A 26,518-nucleotide genomic window follows, 5' to 3' on the forward strand; every position below is an offset into this window, starting at 1 on the left:
GCCCTTCAGTGGGTACTACAGACCATCCGTCTGCCGCCCTTTACCCCTCAACGACGCTGGGAAATTGGCCGTAAGGTTTCTGCGCAAATAAGAGTGGTCCTTGACTTTCCCAAGCGACGTGCGTTTCTACTACGCGCGAATGACGCAGAAACTTTCCCAGTCCTCTCCTCCAGCGCAGAGCACAGTGCGCACTGAGAGCCGCTGCTGTTTACTCTGCCCCTGAGCAGCACATTCCCCCGTCACTTTTCTCTGCCGAAGAGCAGAAATACTTACCCGGGCTCTTGGCTGGCCCCTCCGGGCGCTGTTGGTGGGTCTGGAGTTCCGGGTCTGGGTGTCGCATCGATCTCCGCTGCTCAGCGAAGATTTGGGTGGGGAGCAAAGAAAAAGCCCGGAGACTGACAAAGGATGGAATTGTGCCCTTGTTATCCCCCCAACAACGCACCCGGAGCCGCAGCAGCGCTTCGCTGAGATGGTTGGGGGTGGGCGGAGACCACAGTTTGGCCAGGAGGGATGGGGTGCTGCAAGTGAGTCATCGCTGCCCTAAGATAGAGGGCCAGAGCGCAGAAATCCTTCCGTTCTTCGTTAAGTTGTGTCCTCGCTGGGCATAAGTCAGGTGCCTGACCCCGGGTATCAGAACGCCTCTAGATCCCAAGATTGTAACCCCCAATTCCAGAACCTGGCGATTAGCACTGCGTGTGTATGTCAAGTTTGTAAACAGCCTTTACTCCTCCTCCTTCCACGCCTCCACACCCCGCTGAGTGGCTCCAGCGGTTGTATAAATATTTTGCTGCGCAGGACCTTAATTTCTATTGGGTGGTAACGGGCACGCGGATGTGTCAGGGGTAACGCTCTTTGGGAACTGAGGTCCGGGGCTCCAGAAACTACTGGTTGCACGGTGATAACCCCAAATTACCTTTAATTTACTATCTGGTTCTTTTTTCTGGAAAAAATGTCTGAATTTCATTTTAAATATATGCACACTATATCTCTTATGGATTAAGCCACTTCCCAAGCCCTCACTCCTTCAGTTTATCTTTCAACCCAAGATTTTCCTTACCACTTACATGAGGTAGTATTGTGCTGTTCTGGTAGAAATCTTTCGCTTTTTAGAATGAGATACAGAATGGGCCATGCCAACCGCCCTCTCCCCCACACCCAGCCAGTTACCAGTTTTCCCAAACTCTATCTCAAGTGTGTCACTCGCCTCTTACGAACACCTCAACCTTGATTCCAGCCCTCGGTCCTTTCTCTCTAGGACTGATTCCTAGAGAGGACAGTTCCATCTGGCTTTCTCCTTCACCCTTTTCCTGGAAAGCTGGGGCAGCACACATTAACAAGTAAGTCACCTGTTACTCACTGGGCTAAAGATCCCATCACTGCCCTGTCATCTTATTTCACATTGCCCAGTAAGCAGTCATGAACTCCTCTACGTGGCACTTCAGACCTTTTATAACAGACCTCCTCACATGGGCACACTCCAACTCATCTTTCAATCTTCCACAAATTCTGTGTTTCAATCTGCTTTTGCTCCTTTCTCTCAAGTTTCCTCCCATTCTAGTCTTACCTCATTCATTACCTTTGCACCTTTAAATTTACTTGATCTTCTCATGCATCTTCACACACGTAAATCACAAGTGTCATTTACTTGTCTTCTCTAGGAAGCCTCTTCCTAGTCCTTCAGACAGGCATCATCACAGGCATCATCGTCCCTCCCCAACTTCTCAGATCCTTAGCAGTATGTCTTATGATTGTGCTGCTGGTTGCACTTCGGTTCTTGGTACACATGTCCTGTCCCCTTCTCCTGCCATCAGCGTGTTTTACTCTCGTACTGAAGCCTTGTACATTGTGGGTCCTTAGTGGGTTCTTAGTTCACGTGTTTGAATAAATGGTCACCTTTGCCGAGGAAGGATTACTTTTCCATCAAGCAAACTAATGTGTGAGTTGGCAACAAGGTTAACTTGGCATCGTGTAGAAGTCTCATTGAACTTTGCTGAAGTGCCTGGTGCTATATGTCCATAATCTTACTCAAATCCTCACAACAACTCATTTTAAAGATGAAGACTCTGAGGCTTGGAGAGTTGGAGACGTTCAGGGTCTCATACAGTTGGTTTTTGGTAGAATGGGGGTCTCATACAACCTCCTTGACAATATCCATAAAGCATATTTCAAAGCTCTGTAATAAAAGGCATTGGAGTAGATAGAATAGCTTCGTTTTTGACTCAGTACTGACATTGTTTAGCCACTTTTTGACGATTGAAGAGGAACTTTGCACAAGTCCCTTCTTTCTGGCCTTAGTTTCCCCTTTTACCAATCCAAGGTGCCATATTTTCATGAAATGAGCTCCCCGGCTCTTTTCAAATACTTTTGCCTGTGTCTTGTAAGCTTCAGTGATGTACGTTTCGTTTCCTCCTCTGTGGCTCACAGAGGACTAGTGTTGCGCTCTGAAAGCCGGAAGAGTTGGTTGGGTGAGAATGAATTTGTCAAATATCTTCTTGGGTAGCCAGCTACTCTTCTTTTAGTTTGACCACCCCAAAGCTGTCCCTTCCTTAAGTCAGTGGCTATGGATCATGGGCAAACTATTCATTTCTTAATTTATGCTTTTTGAGAAAAAAAAATGAAACCATTCTCTGGGGGACAGAATAGGTGGATCATGAGGTAAGTACGCTAAGTAAGAAAGTCAAAGGACTTTTTCTTTTTTAATTAATTTGTTTCATTTACTTGTCTTTATAACTTGGGGGCTACATCTTTACTTCTCCTGACAGACACATGATTCACTCATTCGCCACCAAACCCCTAGTGCCAATTTCCTATACCCTTCTGCCTCTGTCCCTGTCCCACTAGGAACCAGCATATTTTTCCCAAAGTCTAGGAATTGTTTCTTGTGTGTGTGTGTGTGTGCGTGCGCTTTTTCAGTATATGTTTTTTGATTACTTATATTCCACAGATAAGGGAAAGCATCTGATAGTTGTTTTTTTTTACTTTCTCACTTGGCATACTCACCTCAAGTTCTACCCATTCTGTCCCAAAGAGCCCTATTTCGCCTTTTCTTTTTTTTTTTCTGAAAGTTTTTTAAAAATAGTTTCTTGACCTATCTCTGGAAACCCTGAATCTTTATGTATGGTCTAATGCCCAAATCGCTAACTCTGTAAAAATCTTTCCAGGCTAAGGTTTGGAAGCTTTTGTGTTTTACCTACCCTCATATGTTCAAAAATTCACCACATAAGAATACACTAGAATCTCATTAAATTGCCAGTTCCTGCACCTTGCCACTGAAATTTTCAGACATTAGATCAGATCTGGGTTGGAGTCCAATTATTTGAATTTTGAACAAACTCTTTGAAGACACTAACGTTGTCAAGGACATTCAAGGTCAGTCAGGAAAAGGGCATCTGCTTGTTTTTTGTTTTGTTTGTTTTGCCCCATGTGGGAAAAGAAATAATGGTGGTTTTCTCCCTTAAACTCTGCCCATTAATATGGTATAGGAACTTTCCAGTATTCTTATAATATTTGATTTTGGGTGATTTAGCCTCGCACATAATTTTTCATTAGGAAAACTAATAAGTATGTAGGAGGGACAGGAGAAAGAGTTTTCCTCTTCACTGTGTTTAGAATGTTTGGGAAAAGCAAATTGTGGTCTGTTGGTTAATGACCACCACCAAAGCCACTAATATGTTCTAAGCCCTTAAAAGTTATCACTTTGTTAAACATTTTACATACAGTCTCTTATTCAGTCTGCAGTATTACAATACATATTTCTGATCCCCAGTTGATAAGGAAGCTGCATCTCAGAGTAGTCAAGGGACATGCTAAGGTAGGTAGGTAAAGGTGGGACTATGGCCTGAAACATAAGATAGCCTCTCTCCAGAACCTTGCACCCTATCAAAGGAAAGGGGCAGTGACTCGTGTGCCCAGGTCATAGGAGGCATGTCATCGTTTCAGTGAGGTAGGTATATTTCTGTTGTACAGATAGGGAAGCAAGAGAAAGGATGGAGACTATTATCAGCTGATAAGTAACAAAATCAGGATTTGAACTAATGGGTTTAAATGTCTGGTGGTTGAGATATGGTTCCTGAATTTGAACTCAGAAGACTTCCAGGAGGGCAGCTCTTCCCCTCTGGGGTTCACACCAGTCCCAAGTTTCAAGACTCAAAAACTCTCTTTCAGCAGCCTATAGGAATTAGTATGATTAGAACTTGAGAACCAACGAAGTATTTCTTAGAGACATATTTGGGTAGCAGGTGCCAGGGCAAGGTGCTGATGTGGCAGAGAGTGGAAATAAACTGTTTTTCCAAATATGTCAGCAGCAGTTTCCCTTGAAGCAGCCCTTGGGGAAAGCCACTGGGTGAAATGGTACTTCCTCAGCTTGGCATTTTCCACAGTTATTGTTTCCCCAATAACTGAATTATATTAAATCAACTTCACGTCTCTCTTCTTTGCAGCTGGGCACATTCCGGTCCCATGATGGGGATTATTTTATTGAACCACTACTGTCCATCGATGAACAAGAAGATGAAGAGGAGCAAAACAAACCGCACATTATCTATAGGCGCACTACCCCTCACAGAGAGCCCTCCGTGGGAAGGCGTGTGTGTGACACCTCAGGTATTTGCTTCTTGCTTACGCAGCGGTCCTGACTCTGAGATGGTTTCATTTCCACCCTACAAAGATGCTTCTCTTTCTCAGCCTACAAAGTACTTTATATACATTCTCTTTTTTTTTTTTAAGATTTTATTTATTCATACAGAACTGGGGTACAGGCCAGAGGGTGAGAGGAGTCACCAGAGACAGAGCAGGGAGCAGAACAGGCAGATCTACGAAGTACACTGCTGAGGGGAGCAGCGGGATTGTCAGGAGAGTTCTGCCACACCATGTGGATCTCCTCCAGGACAGGCAGGGATCGAACTCATGCGGAAGGGGCTGGGCTTTAGCTTCTTAGTGCTGTGCTTTAACCTGCTGCGCCACCAGGGAGGGCCCTACATTCTCTTTTATTTAATTTTCCAGCAAGGTAGGTATGTTCTCACTGGATCTCTGGGAAATCTAAAGGGAGCCTTAGTGACTTTTAGCAGCTGACAAGTGACAGTCAGGATTTGCACTCAAATAGCAGTGGCTCATAACTTATTTTGGGTGCAGCTGCCTCTTGGTGGAGTTGCTAATTTTTAGGATCAAACTTTAGTAATATTTTGAGGCTGTGATAGCCATATCCCCCCGCCCCCCGATCAGCAATTGCATGTGTTCTCTTGGTACTTTTTACTTAGCTGCGTTTTTATATTTTGTTTTGTTTTATCATGTTGGATTGCAACCAAGTCTACAAATGACACTATCAAAAACTTCCCCATGTCTACGGAGCTTTATTATCAACTTCAGTTTAACTATTGATTTATGGGTTTTGGAAATATGGGGATGGAATTGTTGATGGCACTGTCAGGTTTCAGTCAATTTAGACTTTGCCTGCCAAGACTAGCCGGTGGAGGGTGTGTGTAGATTCCTTCGTCCTGGCCAAACGATTCCTTGAGGGATTATGCTGACATGCTTAGTCAAGAGGTGTCATTCTGGGTGCTTCAAGAAACATATGCTTGTCTGTGCTTCCCAATCTGCAATCTTGAAGCAATCCTGTCTTTGAAGCCTGGTTACTTCCTCCCTGATGATAGCTTATCATTAGCAATTATCCCCTAGTTTGATCCTGTTTTAGTATGCTGGTTAAAATACTACTTTTATTCTTGGAATTGGCATTTCTAAACCTTTATGCTGCTCTCTATTCTTTATTTTTTAAAGTTGCTTCTCCCAATTAAGAACCTTCTCAATGTATGGCTGGTCTATCCAACTGTGATCAGTAGGGACCTTTCTCACTGCTTTTGAAATGACCATTTCTTCCTCCTTATTATGTCTGCACCCCATTCCTCTCCTGGGACAAAGTGTGATATCCTATTCTCTCCTGGAATTATTTCTAAAGTGAATTCTTTAATGGAATATAGCCTTGGCAACTTATTCCTGAGTGGTAGCCAAGCAGTAGCAAAGACCATCTAAGGTCTTTGGCTTTATCTTATGCAGTGCTGTGTTCTTACCCCTAGAGCTAGATGGGATACAGAAGATATTCTGTAAAGAGTCAAGGAAAGGTGTTAGGAGGGACATTACCTTTGCTATTCCTTTTAATGCTTCCTGCAGTTCCAGGAGGTGGGCACCATTTTTAACTCCATTGTATATAGTAAAGAAGACAGGGCTGTCAGACACAAGGTAACTAGCCCCTAAGGACAAACCATGATGGGCTCTCTTACTCCTTCCCATACTTTCTCTGTGCATGAGTTTGGGGTTGTGAGAGAGAGAGAAATCTTACTTAATAATGTCATTCAAAAAAAAATCATGCTCAATTTTTAAAATTACCTACGTCAATCAATCATTTATTTTCTGGACAGGAGGACAAGTTATCAAGTTATGTTAAAAACAAAAAAAAGGGACCCTTCCTGGTAGCACAGCAGGTTAAAGTGCAGCACTGCAAGCTGGCCACAGCCACCTTAGTGCAAGTTCGATCCCCACCCCGGAGGTGACCACACGGTGTGGCCAACCTCTCCTGCCTTGCCTGCTGCTCCCCTCAGCAGTGAACTTCATTAGTTTGCCTGCTCTGCTCCCCACTCTGACTTTGGTGAGCCCTCTCACCACTCCTGCACCTCTGGCCAGTACCCCAGTTCTGTATGAATAAATAAATAAAATCTTTATTAAAAAAGGGGAGGGAATATGAAAAAGTGAGATGAGGATTGAGGACAACAGAAGATACCTTAATTAAAAAACAAAAAACCTAACTTGGATTCTAATCTTTATTGGTATTGGTATTTGGGTCCAAAGTGCCACCTTCCAAGACAGCAATGCATATTTTTTGTTTTCTTGCCAGTTTTTGCTTGCCAGTGAACAATACAGCATGCTCTTCCTTTGCCCAGGTAATGAATTGGGAACCCAGCAGTTTTGTTTGGCTCTCCCACTGGTCTCTCCTGGCGCTTTCACTGGTCTCTCCTGGTCTCTGTTATGCTGGTTTCGCTCTTCCATCTGTTTCTGCACCCCTTCTTTGAATTCAGATGCAGGAGGCTCAAAACAGTTAGATGTAACAGTTGGAATATGGCCCAGTTCACCAGCATCCATTAGAGAGACAGACCAGCAAGTCATGGAAACCTCCAAAACTAGCTAGCCTTTGCACAGAGAGTGAAATTAGATGGGGCGTAGGGAAAGTCTCAGGTCAGAAAGGAAAAAGGCTGCCTGAGAATAGAACATTAATCCATTCACCCTCTTTCCATCTATCTAGCTGTGGTTGGTAACTAAAGTAAACTCTATAAGTATACCAGGGGGTCTCAGACAAATACAGATATACAGATTCTTCAAACTTAACAAAAGCCTCTGCTGGACAAATGACATTGAGCAAAACAAGGTGGGTTTACTCCAGTGAAATCAGAAGTTCAGCTCAATGTGAGTGTGGCTGCTAAATGTGGATTCAAGGCAAAAACCACTACATCATTTAATGCTTCATTGCCCTGGACCTGCCTTTCTCCAGCATTTCCTTCTATCTTATCATCCCATAGGCTGACAGAATATTTGAGTTGGAAAAAAACGTAGGGGTCAGCTCCAGATTAACATGCTAATTCAATAGAAATGATACTATAGTCCCGAGAAGTTATGTATTTCCAGGAGTGATACCTGTAAATTCAACACCAACCCCATCAGAATTTAAGATAGCCCAAACCTTATCCCTGCAAGCCCCCTGCTGAGCTATGTGTAACTCTTACTTTGCTGGACCACAGGGGTCTGCCAAGAGACTGCTCTCTCTTTATAATGGTCTGCTCTAAGACTATTAGATTGCTGCGTGCAGATGCAATCTAAGTGTTTCTTCTTCCTGACTCTTGATATTTTTCCAATTTTCAATAACAGATTCTGTGATAATGTATTGAATAGGTATGTGTATGAGTCTGATATAGTAACATCTTCAGGGGCTTAGAAAGAAGTTTGCAGCTTAATTTATTCATTCATGTGTATGTTTATTCATTCAGCCATGAAGTATTTATTAACTCCTCTGTATCAGGAGGATAAAACCAGGAACCATTCCCTTATTTCTGTCAATTTGTGTGACCTTGAGCATATTTTAAAGCATAAAGTGAGACTAACATGTACACCTTCCAAGCTGTAGTCAGGACTAAATGACCATGAAATTATGAAAGCTCACGGGACAGCATTAAGCAGATGGTGGATAATCTCCGAATGGTAGAATAAAAAAAAAAAATCATGAGAATAGAAATTAAGACTGGGAAGGAAATCTCAAAACTAGAGCCAATCAGCTTCCGTGATGAAGCTTATAGCTTCTTGACAACCTGGTCTTAAAGGGCTTTGGGGACTTGCCTTGCCAAGTGGCAGAGCTGACAACTCTGCCTGCGTCTTCTGTTAAGTTATGTTTTTGTACAAGTTTCTCTCCACCCAGTAGCTGCCTTTCCTGGATCGTCTCTTTTTCAACACCTTCAGTTTTCTCTTTGTGTATACAAGGGGGCCACTGAATTGTTTTGCATTTATGTTTTTCAGCCCGTTTGTATGTCCTTGGCATTCAGGTTGGGGTGTGGGGATGGCTCTCTTCCTGTGGTATACAACCCTGTGACGATGGTGTCCCCAACTCAGTGGGTCCTCAGGAAGGTCATTGAGCTGACCCACCATGTGTCTACCCACACACTGGGGGGCTAATTGGCAGTCTCACCCTAAAGGTTTTGTTGCTTTTATAACCACTTCCTGCTGATCCTTCACATTGCATTTTCACATGAAACCCCAAGTTCTATCTCGTAAATACTCTATTTGGCCCTGAATTTTGTCCTAGAGGAATTAGTTGTTCTTATCAGTGAGATAGTCCTATTTCCTGGCAGTTGAGTGAGGAATCCAGGAGAGAAGGCCAGCAGAAGTTTGTTTTGTTTGCCTGAGCCTAAAAGACAGTGTTTTTCTCTGTGACTAAAATCTCTCCTTACTTTCCCAGAATAACCACACCAGCTGTTTTTTGTTTCTTAAGGCATTTAAGAATTGTATATTCAATGACCATTTGTGCCCCTCCTAAGGACATAATTGGACAGTTGTATAAAGAAGTTTATGGGAGAGTATTCAGTGAAGTGCTGTTTACTAGAGTAAAAGCTGGAAACCTTAGTACTCAGTGGTGGGAGAATAAGTCAGTAACTTCTGGGGTATGTTTTCAGTAGATTTTGTGCAGCTTTCAGAAGTGATGGCATGATTTATGTTAACAGATGTGGCCATTATATCTATGTACATTTGTACATGTAGAGTGAACAAGCAGTTGATGAGCTAATCTGTATGGTATGAATTCATTTTCAAAAAGTGATAGTGTACATGGGTACACATTCTGTACGAAGAAAAAAAAGGTCTGTAAGTCATATGCATGAAAGTTTTGGTTAGCGAGCACATAGACTTTACCTGTTTTTTATATTGTATTTTTGTTTTCATTCTGTACCTCTAAACTGTGGGCCCTCTAATTGTTTCATAACCAGCAAATATAGGTGAAAAAGAAATAGGTATAGTGCCTGTAGTTATTTTATAACTCTATGTCACCCACCATCAGTAACCAATAGCCAAGTCAAATTCATGCTTTTTTGGGGGGGTTGGGAGAGGAAAAGGAGTGAGGAAAGAGCTAAGTAATAAAGGAAGGAGAGAAAGGGACATCTAAGACACCTTTCTTGTAGCTACTTCTTTGGGATACCAAGGCTGGGCAAAGCTGAGAGGCCATCTTGACCCAGCTAATAGTCTTTGGCCTTTTGGGCTGACCATGAGGTTACCATGGCTTAGTCTCCATGAGCCCTGGGGATCCTTCCATCATTCTCATTGGAACATACTGTCATTTCTTGGCTTGGCTCCCAAGGCTGTGATCATAAGGCTGGAAAATATAAGATGATAAATAAAGCCGCCATTTCTTGGGGTCTTACTATGTGCATATGAGGTCATTATGCTTCATACTTTACAAACATTAGCATGTGTAATATGTTAATCAACACTAGAGGATAGATATCATCCTTATTTCATAGTTGAAACAATTGCAGCTCAGAGAGGTCAAACATTTTATCCAAAGTCTCACAGCAGGTAGGAGGTGGGCCTGGCCTTCAGCTGTGAGCCAGAATACACTGACAACACAAATGGAAACTGCCTTTAGAAAATCTTCAGTTTTCACAGCACCTTATTTAACTTCCATCTAATCCAACCCTAAGTGACACACACAATGGCTAACATTTGTTGGACACGTGTTGTGTTCCAGGTGCTTTACATGATAAAATACATGAAGTATTTTAATCCTCACCTCAGCCTCCATTTTGCAGATGGAAAAGCTGAGAAGTCCATGAAACTGATTTGTCCAACAGTGACACAGAGCTCATAAACAGCATTAGCCACAACCTTTTTGTCTTGGTCTAGTTAGAGAATTTTTTTTGGCCTGTTCCTGCTTTGATTAAATTGCATTTATATATAAATTACTTTTGCTGGCAAGAATTCTGAAATGCCTGCCTAGAATTCAGTTTGATTTGAGGAGGGCTGCTTGGTGCCTGGAATTCTCACCAACATGCCACAGACTCCAGGCAGCCTTATGTCTGCAGCATGCCTGTGTTGGCGTGCATACTTGTTACACATTAACCTCTCAGTTCCCATTAATAATTTAGCATAGATTTGCTGATTAGATTTGCTGCTCTGTGAATCAGGCCCAAATGGAGTAAGAGAGCAAGAACTGAGAAGCAGACCTCTGAGGGGGTTTTAAGTAAACAATTCTGAGACAGCTAGTGGGTTCCAGGCACTAACAGAAGCTTTGGGTGACCTCACAGTTCTGCCTAGGCCCAAGCGGTCAGTGGTTGCTGGCTAATTAGTGACTTCTCTGCAGCTAGCCTGCCTCCATTTTCCCACACATTTTGCATACATCAGGCCCTTTCCTTTCGTGGACATAGGAGCAGGTAACATTTAAGGCAGCATGAACTGAGCTATGTGGAAGCATGTTGCAGATTATTTAATTTACTCCTGGAACAGTTCCCTGGGAGAAAGACGCCCTGATTATTTCCATTTTCCTAATGGGAAACTAAACTCAGAGAGGCAAATGAACTTGTTCAGAGTGTGTAGGGAAACAGCTGGCACCTACCCAGGACTAATTCGTATATTTGAAGATGGTTTCTGGTATTGGGATTTATTATTCTGGCCAGAAACCCTTTCCTTTACCCTATATTGATCCTCATCAGTCTTTTACTTTTTACCTCTTTTCCCTTTTTATATTCTTTAATGACTATGTCTAAGAGTCAATAAGCAATAACCTCAAAATTCCTTTATAAATTATTAGGAAATTACTGTTTTAAACAACTGAACTCTTGTCGTTATTTTTCCAGCTTTATTTTCTTTGTGGCATTTAAATAAAAATAGTGCTTTTTTTTTATAACATTAGTGTTAATAGTGCTATATTCCAATAAAATCACTATCAGATAGTAAAGTAGAAAATTCTAATTCAAGAGCTATTTCATTCATATGTTCTCATTTACTCATTTTTCTTTTTAGGTTTTTATTTTGTTCTTTAAAAAAAATATTTTCTTGGGAACATGTTCTACTTAAAAAGTAGAGGCAGTAGCAAAATAAACCACCACAAACACATGATTTACATTTAACAACTAAGGTTTTCCCACATTTGCTGCTTATTTTCCTTCTTTTGCTGGTGTATTTTAAAATAAATCCAGGTTTCATGACATTTTCTCTCTATTCCAATATATATCACTGGAAAATATCATATTTTCCTATATAACCGTAATATTTATCATGGTGAGCAAATAATAATAATCCCTCCATATTACCTTGGGGGTTGGGGGTAGAAAACATTATTGTAAAATGAACAATAATGTAAATATATGTATATATATAAATTAAAAAAGAAAAAGAAATAAAATAAAAATTTCCTCATTGTCCCTGAAATGCTCTCCTTACATTGTTTTAGTTTGTAATTCAAATAAGGCCACGTACTGCATTTGGTTAAGCTTTTAAATGACTTTTCACTGTTTATTGCTGTTGTTAAAATTGCTGTTTTTATTCTAGTTTTAGCTTTGTTTTCTGTGGTCTTTTTTTTTCCTTTCTCTTTCTTTTACTCTTTGATTCATCTTTATCATCAAATAGTCAGGCTGCATTTACAAAAATTTGAAAGAACAGGGCCAGCCCCCAATCTTTGTAGGAACAAAACCTCTAGGAATTGAGGAGTTTATCAGATAATTTCATTAAGCACAAAAGGCAGAGTGTTTAGGCTGCTTTTTGACCTTTTGTCTGGAGAACATTGAGAGCTCTCTTACCCTCACCCCTTATCATTAGATTTACAGTATTTACTCAGACTACCTTTTCTGCCATTTTACGATTTCACTTGCCTGTGTCTTAAGCCCAAAGAGTCAGTTTGCAGCTGGAAATGTAAAGTGGCAAGTTAGGTTTGGACCTGAGATTAGGTTTCATTGATTTAAGACATACTTTCCTGCCCCTCCCAGCAGCCCTTATGATAAACTTCTGGATCTGGAGATAGCCAGGGGGCTGGCTGCCTGATTCACCTTCAGCCCCAAATCAGGACCTTTCCCTGTCACCTGTCATCAGACCTTTGCTTCAGAAACTCATTCTGTGCTAAGAATAAAGGGTGATACAGAAACTGGCTACTTTGTTCACCCTCCCGGTAATCCCCTGGAACCAGTTAAAATGCACGCCCCTTCTAGAAAAGGGATGGTCAGATGTTCAAGCTGATAGTGTCAGGAGGTATTTGGGCTTAATCTGAGGTCCCTTGAACACTTCCCCTAAGGGGGCTGTCTTCTTGAAATAAGGCATTATAGAATACTCTGTTTTCTTCATTTAATACAGTGCCTCCAGTATTAGGTTCTTTATGATAATTGGTGTATTACAGAAACATGTATGGGTGACCAAAGTCTGCTCATGTCTAGACCAAACTTCTGGATAGTCTGTGTAGTTGGGTATCATGATTAAATACAAAACATCCTGAATGTCACAAAAAGGAGTGTGAAGAAGTGGAATATGTAGTGGTTGATGTACATGTGGGCTGTGAGCTTAAAGGTGCACAGTCATTGAGGGCAAATGTTAGTAAAAAAAAAATGTTTTTTTCACTATCCCCCATTTCTTGTGACTTTAGAATTGAATTGGAGCAGTAAAAGTGCAGTTGACCTGTGGTCTGTGAAAAAGTTCAAGTTGACATTATTAGCCTCAGACTTTTTTCTGCTAAGTTTTTATTAATATATTCTAGTGTTTTCCATTCATAAGTTCTAGTGTTTTCTATTTCCACTAAGGTTCAATCTACATGCAATAAGTCATCTTTTCTAATATAACATTCTGCAAGTTTTGACAAGCGCATGCAGTTAGATCATCATCATTAGAACCAAGATACAGGACAGTCTCTGGTGTCCTTTGTCAACATTCTGCTTTCTATCTCTGCAGTTTGGTCTTTTCCAGAATCACTCAGCACAGTACTTTTTCAGTTCATCCACATTGCTGCCCGTATCCATAAGTCATCCTTTTATATTGCTGAGTTATGTTCTATTCCATATATATACACCATTTATCAGTTGCCATGTTAGGAAATGACTGGCAATTACAAAGACACTATAACTTTGGATACTAAATTTTGGATAAACTGAAATTTTTATTTCACATGGGTAAATCCTGCAGTGAGATTGCCAGGTATAATCTTATAAATGACTGCCAATCTGCTTTTCACAGTATCAGAACCAATTTGCAGAACTTCCAGAAGGATATCAGATTTCCAGTTCCACTGCATCCTCATCAGCACTTGGCATTGCCAATATTTTGTTCTGATTTTGTTTTTTATTTTAGCCATTGTAATAAGTATAAGTGGTAATTCATCATAGCTTTAATTTGCACTTCCCTAATGATAAACGGTATTAAGTATCTATTCATGTGTTCATTTGCTACCCATGTATTTTCTTTGGTGAAATATCTTCAGATCTTTTGAAATTGAAAAATTTTCTTTTTACTGGCTTGATTCTTACTGAAATATTTTATATGTTCTGCATATAAGCCTTTTCTCAGCTATATTGTTTGCAAATATTTTCTCTCAGACTCCCAGAGATTGAGGCTTACACACAGCTTCCTAAGGTTATTGTAGATGTTACATGTGCCATAGATCTCATGCTGTCACAGGACACAGGACATGCTCAGGGAAGCATGATAGAGAGACATAGCTTTCAAGCATTGCTTAGGTGTGTAATAGGCTATGTCATCAACATTTGTGTATCTGCCCTCTAATACATTCACATAACAATGAAATCAGTGATTTCTCGAATGTTAAGACACAGGTGCAGAGATGTGGACTAGGAAAAATCTGATTTTGACCTTGTTCTTCAAAGACATTGTCTACGTCAATAGAAACAGGTTGATGTTTTTATTTTACAAATGTTTACACATTTATATATGTGTAAATATATATATATATATACATATATATAATGGAAAAGTGTTTTCTTGGATTTTGAACACAGTTGCTGAGGAGGTCCTGATACAATAGAAACAGGTTGATGTTTTTATTTTATAAATGTTTACACATTTATATATGTGTAAATATATATATATATATATACATATATATAATGGAAAAGTGTTTTCTTGGATTTTGAACACAGTTGCTGAGGAGGTCCTGATACCTAAGAGTACAGCTGTATTCTTTTGTGCATGTGTGCACAGTGGGAGGAAGCCAGAGGAAGTCGGAGAACAGTGAGAACAGTGAGACAGGCAGACAGAAATTAGCAGTGGGAGATTCAGCCTGCATATACCGTGCCACTGAGGGGAAAAATTTGGCACGGTGCTCCATTATTCCCACAGATCCTACTTTGATTTGTGGGCAATATGAGTGTTCCCAATCATCACTGATTATATACTAATTTGTTTTTTCTTCCAACCAATTTCCATATCCTTATAGTTGATGTTATCCCATTTTAACAAGTCAGATTAGAGGAAATGGAAATAGCTTTCAGATACCATAGTCTGATCCTCTCTGGTGGCACAGGGGTTAAAATCTCAGCTCTATCCAGCCATGGCCAGGCTCTGTGGCATGAGTTCAGTCCCTGGACCCAAGCAAGGGAGCTAACCCACATGACAGAGGAGACCTCTGTCTCCCCTCAGCAGTATATTTCAGTACCTCAGCCTGCCCTGCTCCCCACTCTGTCTTTGGTGGATCCTCTTACCTCCTGTACCTCTAGTCTACACCCCCATCTTGTAAATCTAAAAAGAAAATATGGTCTCTTTTAGCAGGTTCAAAATAAGCACTTCACAAGAAGTAACAGAGATGTGTACATTGTACACAGCATGATTTTAGCATCACCTCTAGCTTCCCTCTTTTATGTTGGCCTCTCTGCTGGAGATATTCTGTCTCTTTTTACCTGCCTACCCTGTCTACTCTTTCATTATTTCTTCCACACCCTCTCTGAGAAGAGACTGTTGGCCTTTGCCACTTTTGAATCTCAAAATCTCATTTTTGAGCATTATTCACTTTGATCATCTAAGATTTCACAACTCATACATTTTTTAATGCTGGAAGGAACTTTAGAGGGAAGTTCTATTCTAGTCTTTTTTGTGGATAAGGGGATCAAGACTCAAAATTTCAAAGGGATTCATAATATTGGAGCTAGGACAGGGTGAAACAGAGGGCCCTGAACACGGGCCTCTGGGTTCCAGCCCTGTATTCTTTCCAAGCTGTTAATCAAGAAGAAGTTGTCTGTGGATGGCATCTGGGAGAGTGTGTTCATAAGTGCAACTGAAATGAGGTTTGGGAGATACTACTATTCCCGGAAGTGTAAGACTAATTAAGAATAACATACTGAGACGGCTTAAGAAGTTTTATCAAAATAGGGTGAAAGATAGGAGGCTTTTAATTCATTTAGTAGATTAAGTCATCACAACACGAGATGAATATACAGTAACAAAATATCCGACCTGGTCCAGATTGCTTAGAGCAATTGGCCTGTGGTTGGGAGGGTTTCCCATGAGTTTTGCCTGTAATCTGAGTAAAGCTTGTCCCTGCAATCAGTCATGTCATGGTCCTTGGAACAAGGACATCAGGAAGAGAAAGGGTTTCTTCTGTAGACCCAGCTGTATACACTAGTCTTAGTTGCCTATAAAAGCTGGGAGATTTGACTATCAAAGGAATGTGGGAGATATGCTCCTTAGGAGTTGCTTAGAAGCTTCTTTAGAGAGCGCCAGCCCAACTGCTCTTTAATCTCTGACATGGAAATGATACCTAGACCCACCACAGGCATCACGTTCAGCCTCAGGGCCACCCATGAGCTTCAGTAAAATTCAAGAGCACCAAGCCTGGAGCCACTTCCAGTAGACTTAAAGGGGTGCTTGTGCTCAGTTGAGTCCCTAGGGCCATTGTTCCCAGAGCACTTACTATGCACCAGGTCCTGGTCCAGCTCTTCATGTATATTAAATCAGTGAGCCCTTCCGCCAGTTAGGGAGGAAGTATTATTAACCCACTTCACCGATGAGGAAACTGAGGTACCGAAAATTTAAATGACTCCCCCAAGGTCACATACATTGAATTCAGGAAAGCTCAAACTTTCCTGAAGTTTCATCTGTTTCTTTTTCATCTGTTTCTTTTGTCTTTTTAAAAATGTGGCTGCTTGAAGTTCTTAATTTCCCTGTGTGATTCACATTTTATGGAGAGCACTGCTTATACATTCCCAAGCCACATCTCAAAGGGAACTGAGTGGTGGCCACAAAAATGGACTCCAGGTAGGACAGGATGACCCTGGGCCGCTAGAGCCCTGCCAGCCATCATGACACGCTCCCCTTACTGCTCGTAGGTAGAGTAAGTCCAAGCCAACATTTACCACTGAATATTTTCCAGGATAACGATAGCGAAAGCAGTTTGTTGGTAAAATGCAGGCCTGGGTCTATGCAACATTTACATGACTTCAAATAGATATTCTTTTAATATATTCTTAAGTTATTTCAAGTGTTTCTAAATAGTCTCATTTACGAGATGGCGATAATAGTCTCTACCATGTGAAGTTGCTGTGAGAGATAATCAAATGAACCCTTGCAAAGTGCTTGGGAAGAGTGGCTGACAGAGGGAGCATCAACACACATTGGCCAGTGCTGTTAGACCAGTGGCTGCCACCCTCAGTACCGCAGTTAGGGAAGGAGCAGCTGGCCGTGGACCACCTGGTTTACATTTGCAGACCTGAGACAGCAAAGTTTGCTCTCAGTTAGCTGCAAATGCCCCCTACCTCCCCTCAACTCCAGGAAGCTTCTCCGTTGTTTTCTTAAAAGTGTGATTTCTTCTCTCTCTCAGAGAAAAGCCCCTAAATATACTCTTGTTTCTAGGAATGTTTTAATCCCCATCACTGCCTCATGAACTGGCCGATATCCAGTAAATTTGGTTACATGATTAAGCAAATGGAAATTGGTTTCTTTCCTACGAGACTTCCCAGAGTTTTTCTTTTTTCTTTTTTTTGAAGATTGATTTATTTATGCATACAGGAACTGGAGTGTAGGTATAGGCCAGAGCAGGAAGGGCGGTTGAGGGGGGTGGGGCTGGTGAGAGGACTCACAGGAGGCAGGGTGGGGAACTGAAAGGCAGGCTGAATGAAACACACTGCTGAGAGCAGCAGGGGGTGAGACTGGAGAGGTCTGCTGTGCCATGTGGTTTCCCCCCTGGCCTGGGATGGCACCCAAGTTGCAGTGGCTGGCAATAGCTTCATAGTATTGAGACTTAACCCCTGTGCCACCTGGGAGGCCCTTGGAGACTTTTTAAAATGCTGATGTGCACAGAGAAAGGTCTCAGATGGGCCCCCTGCATAAAATGTTTTGCAAATGTACTTGTGTTATTTTGGGAAATAGCTTCTGGAACTAATGTTATATAAACCACTGTCAGGGAAATACTGCTTGCAAAGGTCTGGTGGGCCAGAAAGAAGGCGCAGCAAAATCTCTGTCATCAATACTTTTTGTTCCTATTTCCCGCCAGCACCATGATAGCTAGGAGTGCTGGGGTCCACAGGACTTGTAGCTTTTCTTCCCCCCGCCCCCCCAAGCTCAGTTTGTTGAGAAACATGGGTTGGGGACATGACCCCTTTAAGGATCTAGGGATTCACTGTTGTTTTCAAACCTAGAAAATTGAGATCACTTTAAAGAAAAGATTAAACTTTGGTGAGTTTTCATTCATACACTTCCAGACTCATTCCCCACCCCCCATGCCTTCTCCACCCAGTTTCTGGAAACACATTGTTTCTAGAGAAACATTCACTGTTTTTATGATTGTTTTGGTTTTATCTTTCCTCCCTTCATTGTGCTTGTCTGTCCCTCTTCCTCTGATTCCATCAGACTTTGTTTCTCCTACTGAGGCCTTTCTTTAAGCAACTCTGAACTTACCTGATTAGTGTAGATCTCAAGTCTGCCTAGAACAAAGAGGGTGGGGATGCTGTGGAGGCTTCTCCCTTTTGTTCCCTCTGTGTTATCAGCTGTTGGAGCCAGCAGAGAGGTGGCAGTATTTGGGCCATTTGTTTACATCTAATTACATCTCCGGACCATGTCTCCTCACTATCAGTCACATGTGCCTGTTACCTAGATTGGAAGTTCCATGGGAGCAGGGACTGGTCTTTCATTTTCTTAGTTTGCTCCCTCCCCCCCCCTTCCTCCTTCCTTCCCGCCTTCTCTCCCTCTCCCCATCCTCTTCTCTCCCTCCCCCCATCCTCTTCTCTCCCTCTCCCCATCCTCCCCTGCCTCCATCCTTTCAGAAGATTCTTTCCGACATAGAATTGTTTTCCTTAGAAACTCTAATGTCAACATACGAGCTTATAAAAAGAGGATATTTTCCATACTGCTAGTAAAACAATAACATGTTGAACACTTAATTGGTCCTTCCTCTGTGTCCCTCTCTACACCAAGAGCATTTTATGTATGTCTGGTTTTTTAAATTATTTTATTTATTTATGCATATAAAAACCGGGGTATAGGTCAGAAATGCCGAGGGTCAGAGGATTTTCCAGAGACAGAGTGGAGAGCATAACAGGCAGAGTGAGTGAAATACACTGCTGAGGGGAGCAGTGGATGAGACAGGAGATGTTTGCTGCACCATGTGGGTCACCTCCAGGGCCGGGAATCGAACTCATGCCACAGTGGCTGGCAAAAGCTTCACAGTGCTGACTTACTCCTGAACCACCAGGGACACCTTGTGTATGCCTTTTAATCCTCACAGTTCCCCTTTTAGATGTGCACTGTCATTATACTCTGTTTACTGATGAGGAAACTGACTTTGGGGCAGGAAACTGCCCATGAAAGTTGCAGCTAGAGCTGCTCCGATCAGGAATGTGACCCAGGTCTTTCTGGCTCCAGGAGCCAAATGGAAACCATGAGCCAGACTTGTCCAACTGCCTTCGGCCATGAGTGCAGGTGCAACCCAAAGGGGACTACCCCTGCTCTGGCGTCCTCCCCCAGAGCCATGTTGTGGTTCTTCTACCCAGTTAGGCTAGGAGGTCACTGGTGCCTTAAGAAAAGTTAGTTAAATTTTGATAAACCTTATAAAAACAGAACAATAATTAACTTGCCATACATTAATGTAAGCATCCCAGTCTCCTTCAGTCAGACGCAAACACTTCAAGTGAATGCCAAATACCAAGGTCTGAATACTGGTTTCTAAAATAATTCTAGTTATTTAGTTATGTGCATTTATTTCATAGCAACATAGAAGGAAACTCATTGAAGACATTTTTTACTAAAAACTAAGCAAATGTTAAATTTTTAACTGCTTTTTTTAATGATAGCATCTAAAAATTTTTGTTTTGTTATTGTTGTTTATTTCAGCATACCTTACTAATATAGTACCTTACACAAAATTATTGCTCGAGAATTAATTATTTAAATGTCAATTATAATTCACGAAGAATTTTCTATATTCTGTTTCCTATGCTTATTTATTTGTCAACATCTCCTTAAGATGGAAGCAGAGATTTATAGGCTTGTTTAAGAGGTCAAGAGACTAAAACCAAGAGCAGTGACTCAGAAAAGATGATTTAAGGGTAGTAACTGCTTACATCTTTGAAATTGTTATTATATGTTATTTTTAAGTACTGTTAGCACTCTTCCTGAAGTGATTCCTTTCAGTTCCAATTCACTTTATGACTTTATGAACTGGTAAATATAGAAAGAATAGAAAAAAACACAGTAGTTATTGTTTCCTTCCTATGTACTAGGTACTTAATATGCATAAGTTCTAATTATTCCTTAAAGCTACTTTTAAGAAATAGGTACTATTCTTATTTTTGTAAGTGGGAGAAAGGAGGGTAAGGGAAACAGTTATTTGCCCAAGGTCAAGTAAGATTTGAAATCTGGTTCCTTCAGAGCATGAGATCTTAGGACATTGGTTGTTTGTGGTATCAAGCATTACAGCTTCCCCTACATAGCCATTAAGGCCAAAACAGCTGTAAAGGCCAGCATTAACTAATAACTTACCTCACTAGAATAAAACATTACAAGTCATCGTGCCTGGACTTCTTAGAAAACACAGATGTGGCTTTAGAAAACACAGTGGTAGGTTAGAAATTTTTAATGTGCCTGCATTTATTTTCATGCACATGTGAGGATTCAAACTGCAAAATACTTTATTTGTTTCTGAATGCAAGGTACATGTGCTATTTTTTTGCATTAAGTTTGTTTTTCTGGAGCAGAATTGGGTTTACGAAAAATTGAGAAGGTGTAGAGTTTCTTACCACTATGCCTGCCATGGCCTATCAACTTCCCCCACCTGAGATACTCATTACAATGGGTGGCACTATACTGGACACAGCACAGTCACTCTGAGTCATAGTTTAGGGTTCCCTCTAGGTGCTTTACAATTGGTGGGTTTGAACAAAAGTGTAATGACGTGCATTCATCATTAGGGAACCATAGAGAGTATTTTCAGTACCCTAAAAATCCTCTGTGGCCTGCCTATTCATTACTCCCCTACTCCAAAGCTTGACCATCACGGATCATTTACTATTGCTGTAGTTTTGCATTTTCCACAATGTCATGTAGTTGCAATCATACAACATGTAACCTTTGTAGATTTCCTTCCTCTTTAGCAATACTTAATGTTCTTCTATATCTTTTCATAGTGCTGAATGATATTCCATTGTCTGGAGGTGCCACAGTTTTACCATTTACCTACTAAATGAAATCTTCAGTTGCTTTCAACTTTTGATGATTATGACTATTGCTGCCATAAATATCCATGTGCAGATCCATGTGGACATAAATTCTCGTCATCTTTGTGTAAATATTATGGTAACATATGGTAACAGTTATGTTTCATTAGGGTAAGAAATATCCCGTCTTTGAAAATGACTGGACCATTTTACATATACACTAACAATGAATGAGAGTTCCTGTGGCTCCATATTCTCACTAGCACTTGGTATTGTCAGTGTTCAGATTTTGTCTATTCTAAACAGTATCTAGTGGTACATCATTGTTTAAATTTATATTTCCTTGACGTCATGATTTGGAGCCTATTTTCACAAGTTTATTTGCTACCTGCATACTCTCTTTAGTTCAATATGCTGCTTTATGATTTGAACTAAGTCAGACTGCTCTGTTAAGTAAGTGTGATTGATTTTTAAGGAATACGCAGAGAAAAAGAGCTCCGAAAAAATTACCTATTTCTGAGTGCCACATTTGAATATAAAGAAGAGGCAAGAAAATGGTACAAACTCATGGGAAATAATTTTGGGAAGTTTTTCAAAATGTTAAACATAATTATAACATAAGCCAGCAATTTTACCCCTAGGAAAATGTAAATGCATAAACTTGGACATGTACCTGCATTTTTTAAAGGAATTGTTGGACACAATAGTCCACCAGTTCATAAGTGTTTAAACAAGCTGGTATATCAATAAAATGAGATATTATTTGACAATAACAAATAATGCAGTATTATTAACATGCTGCAATGACAATGAACCTTAAAAACATTATGCTAAGTGAAAGCTATCTGACCCCTTTTGTATGAAATGCTAGGATAGGCAAATCCGTGATGAAAAACAGGTTAATTATTGCCAGGGAGTGAAGGAAGGTAGGAATGGGGTGTGATTGTAACTGGGGCAGGGTTTCTTTTAGGGTGGTGAAATATCCTAAATTTAGAGCCTGGTAATAGTCACACAATTCTGAATATGCTAGTAACCACTGAATTGTATTCTTAGAAAGAATGAATTTTATGGTAGTTAATTTATACCTAATCTAAACTAATGGGGCCTCCCTGGTAGCACAGTGGTTCAGCTGCAGCACTATGAATTGAGCCACAGCCACTAAGCATGAGTTTTGTCCCCGCCAGGGAAGTGACCCACATGGTGCAGCAGACTACTCCTGGCTTACCTGCTGCTCCCCTCAGCAGTGTATATTTCAGTGGATCTGCCGATTCTGTTCCCCACTCTGTTTCTAGTGAATCCTCTTACCCCCTACACCTCTGACCTACACCCAGCTCTTATATACATAAATACATCTTTTTTTTTTTCTTTTTTTTTTATTACAAAGTTTATTTTTACATCATTTTGCACATTTTTTTTCCCATCTCGATTGTAATCCCCACGGGTTTCCCATCACCAAATCATCCCTGTGCCACCACCATAGTCCCGTGCATTTCCCTCCCTCCTCCCTCCCGCCCCCCGTTTTTGATCGCATTCCCCACTCCGCCCCGACAGAATGTCTCTGGTATATGGTTGTTCATTATTTTTGTTATTTTCTCGCCTGGTCCATTATACTCCTGCTATGAGTGAAACCATCCGGTATTTTTCTTTCTCTTTCTGGCTTATCTCACTAAGCATGATCTTTTCCAGCTCCATCCAAGTTGCTGCAAAAGACATGTGTTTCTCTTTTTTGGTTGCTGAGTAATATTCCATTGTATATATGTACCACATCTTACTAATCCAGTCATCTACTTTTGGGCATTTGGGCTGCTTCCATGTTTTTCCAATTGTAAATACATCTTTTAAAAAATAAAATAAATAAAAAGTAATAAAAATATTAATCTAGGCCCTCCCTGGTGGTGCAGCGGGGTAAAGCACAGCACTGAGAATCTAAAGCCACTTCCGCATGAGTTCGATTCCCGCCTGCCCCGGAGGTGACCACATGGCGAGGCAGACCTCTCCTGACCCGCCAGCTGCTCCCCTCAGCAGTGTACTTCATCGATCTGCCTGTTCTGCTTCCCACTCTGTCTCTGGTGAATCCTCTCACCCTCCGCAACTCTGGCCTGTACCCCAGTTCTGTATGAATAAATAAATAAATCTTTAAAAAAATATATTAATCTATATGTGGGGTAGGAGGGGTAGCAAAATACACAGACCCTTTTGTACTGTGTTTTCCCCAAGGGTAAAACTTCATTATGTAGGCCAGTTTGATACAATTATTAGCAAATTTGCAAATTTGAAACACTAACATAAATTCCATTATGTTAAAAGTTCATTAAACAAAAATGTGGATGCTCTCTTATTATCCCAACAGTGTGTGTCCATTGGTGGAAATCACTCTTTTGTTATATATTCTATTAAGAGGCAAGAGAGTTGAGCAGGTTTATACTTTATAGTACCTTTTTTAAAATTCTCAATAAGAATATCCATGAATGTGTAGTCATTGTGAATATTTGAATCTTTTAAGTTCATACTAGTTTTAATGATAAATATAAAATTACTTTCCAAAATGATTGATGTGACAGAAATTAGTTGGTCTACTTAGAGCAATAAATATGATTTCAACTCTTCAGCAAAAAAGGTCAGATAGGTAAAAGCCCAGGATATCGTATGCACACGCTACTGACTTAGATTCTGAAGAAGTAATTTGGTTCCTGTATTTTCATGGCACGTACAGTATCCCAAATTATCTCTGTGATGCACAGGTTACTTGTGAATAAATATCTTCCAGGTATATTACAATTTACATGGATTTTTCTCTGTTAGAAACTATAACTTTGCAATGATTAGTCTCAATATTTCCTACTTTGTTATTTAAACAAAAATCTTTTTTCCCAGTTGGTGTTTTGATTCATTATCAGGTTTTCCTTGTTCAAATCTCCTTTGGTGATTCTCTGAAAATACATTTTTTAATGATTAGTCCTCAAAAGACTGAATTTTTATAGCATTTCCTGAGTATGTTTGCTTTCACTGCAGGTATACTTTTTTTCCTAAATAAAAAATAAATTATTTCAAAATTTAATATTTACAGGAGCCATTAACTAAGAATGACTTGCTTTTTACAAACTGACATATTTTCCTTTCTAAAAACTTTATTTTGATATAATTCACATACTTTGTGATTTACCCTTTTAAAATATGTAATTCATGGTTTCTGGTATATTCTCAGATGAGTGCAATCATCACCACAATTAATTATAGAACACCTATTTTTTGAGAAAGAAACTTTGTGCCCTTTAGCTATCACCACTACATTCCTACTCCCTCTTCCATCCAAGTCACTAATTTTCTTTTTGTCTCTATAGATTTCCCCTGTTCTACACATTTCATGTGCCTGGAATCATATATTATATGATGGATTGCCTTTTTTTTTTTTCACCTTACCGATATAATAAAGTTTTTCAAAGCACTTTATAATGAATAGTCAATGCATATTAAAATTTAGCATACACCTCAGACTATAGCACCAAAATACATGAAGCAAAAGCTTGCAGAAATGAAGACCACACATAAAAGAGAAAATAGACAATTCAATAATAATAGTTGGAAATTTGAATACCCCACTTTCAATAATGGATAGAATATTCAGGCAGCTCAGCAAGGAAATAACGATCTTGAACCATACTCTAAACTAACTACACTAACATTTATCTGTGGAACACTGTACCTGGTAGTAGTAGAGTACACATTCTTCTAAGGAACATACTGAAAGTTTCTAGAATAGACATATGATGGACCATGAAAAAAAAAATCAGTAGATTTTAAAGGATAGATATAATAAATTGTATCTTCTTTCACTAAGGTGGAATGAAACTAGGAATTAATTAACAGAAAAAAAAATATGGGAAACTCAAAAATTTCTGTAAACAGTAGGTCGCAGAAGAAGTTGGAAAATACTTTGAGGTGAATGAAAGTGAAGCTACAATGTATCAAAACATAGAACATGTAGTTTAAACAGAGTTATACCATTGTAGAGCTATTGATGACTCTTTTAAAAATAAACATCTCGGCCCTCCCTGGTGGCGCAGCGGGTTAAAGCCCTGCACTGAGAATCTAAAGCCGCTTCCGCATGAGTTCGATTCCCGCCTGCCCCATGGCGTGGCAGACCTCTCCTGACCCGCCCGCTGCTCCCCTCAGCAGTGTACTTCGTCGATCTGCCTGTTCTGCTCCCCACTCTGTCTCTGGTGAAGCCTCTCGCCGCCCCTGAGCCTCTGGCCTGTACCCCAGTTCTTTATGCACAAATAAATAAATCTTTTAAAAAAAAATAAACATCTCAAATAATAACCTAACTTTTTTCTTTATAACCCTGGAAAAAGAAGAGAAAATTAATACTAAAACAGGAAGATGAAAGGAAATAAAAAGATTAGAGCAGAAGTTAATGAAATGGAAAATAGAAAAACAAATTTAAAACCTTTGATATTTTACAGCTCAAAATAAATTATATTAAAATATGTTTTGGGACATTAAATAAGGACTTTTTTAATTTAAAAATAAGTGGCATGTATTAAAAAATTTCAGTTTTCAACATGTTTCCATGCACCCACTGAAAGCAGCTAGTCTGTATAAAAATGTCCTTCGGTCAATTTCTTTTTTTCCAGCTTAAATTCATTTGAGCCCATTTCAATCCTCACCTCTGAGAAGACTTACTTAATAGTAAGAGCACTTCTTAGGTTATTGATCAAATTCATAGCACATTTCTCATACCTTCTTGCAGTGTGACATTGGCTAAGTTACTCAATATCTGTGAGACTTATTTTCTTTATGTGTAAAATAGAGATAATTTTGTCAGTCTGAGAGAAATTGTAAGGTAACATTCAAAAGTCTGTCTAGTTCAATGCTTGGTATATAATGAGTACTTGATTAGTATCTATTTTGTATCATTGACTGATTTACAATTGGAGTGACAGCCAAATTACTCAGGTGGTATATGTACACAGAAAGAGACTGGAAGAAAAAGATTCTTATCCTGAATCCTACTATGAAACAGAAGTTGAACTTGTGATCTGTCTAAACCATAAAACTCGATGGTTTACTTTGGTTTCATTATTTTAACAGTTACTAAATCACTGAACATGAACAAAACTGATTGTTTCATCAATTGGCTATAATGGTCAGATATTTACATGTACAATTTTTATTTTGTTGCTATTATTAGCTTAAATTATTCTTTATGATCATACTTCTTAATCATACAATTGGGTTGCCTGTTTTAAACTACAAACTGGTGACATTAAAGTTTTAAAGTATGTCTATGAGTTAATAGGCAAGAGAACTGCCTAAATTCTGTTTTTTACTCAAAGTGTATTTTGCCATGCACTTTTTTTTTT

At 40.0% G+C, this 26,518-nt stretch overlaps 1 protein-coding gene and 1 long non-coding RNA gene across 3 annotated transcripts in view; one reads left to right on the forward strand and one right to left on the reverse strand.

Annotated features, from left to right (window-relative positions):
• LOC105854770 overlaps positions 1–725 on the reverse strand; it is a 118,377-nt gene extending 117,652 nt beyond the window's left edge. Inside the window, exon 1 of the long non-coding RNA XR_001146291.1 lies at positions 274–725. This is a non-coding gene — a long non-coding RNA (uncharacterized LOC105854770). The remainder of the gene's footprint in view (positions 1–273) is intronic.
• The window catches only part of ADAMTS9 (ADAM metallopeptidase with thrombospondin type 1 motif, 9), a 162,660-nt gene that overhangs the window by 2,360 nt on the left and 133,782 nt on the right, over positions 1–26,518 (forward strand). For both annotated transcript variants that reach the window (XM_004676000.2, XM_004676001.2), the window contains exon 3: positions 4,440–4,602. In XM_004676000.2, coding sequence (XP_004676057.1) covers positions 4,440–4,602 — 163 coding nt within the window. The remainder of the gene's footprint in view (positions 1–4,439; positions 4,603–26,518) is intronic.

Source organism: Condylura cristata, unplaced genomic scaffold (assembly GCF_000260355.1).
Source record: "Condylura cristata isolate star-nosed mole 26May11 unplaced genomic scaffold, ConCri1.0 scaffold00004, whole genome shotgun sequence".
Taxonomy (NCBI): Eukaryota; Metazoa; Chordata; class Mammalia; order Eulipotyphla; family Talpidae; genus Condylura; species Condylura cristata.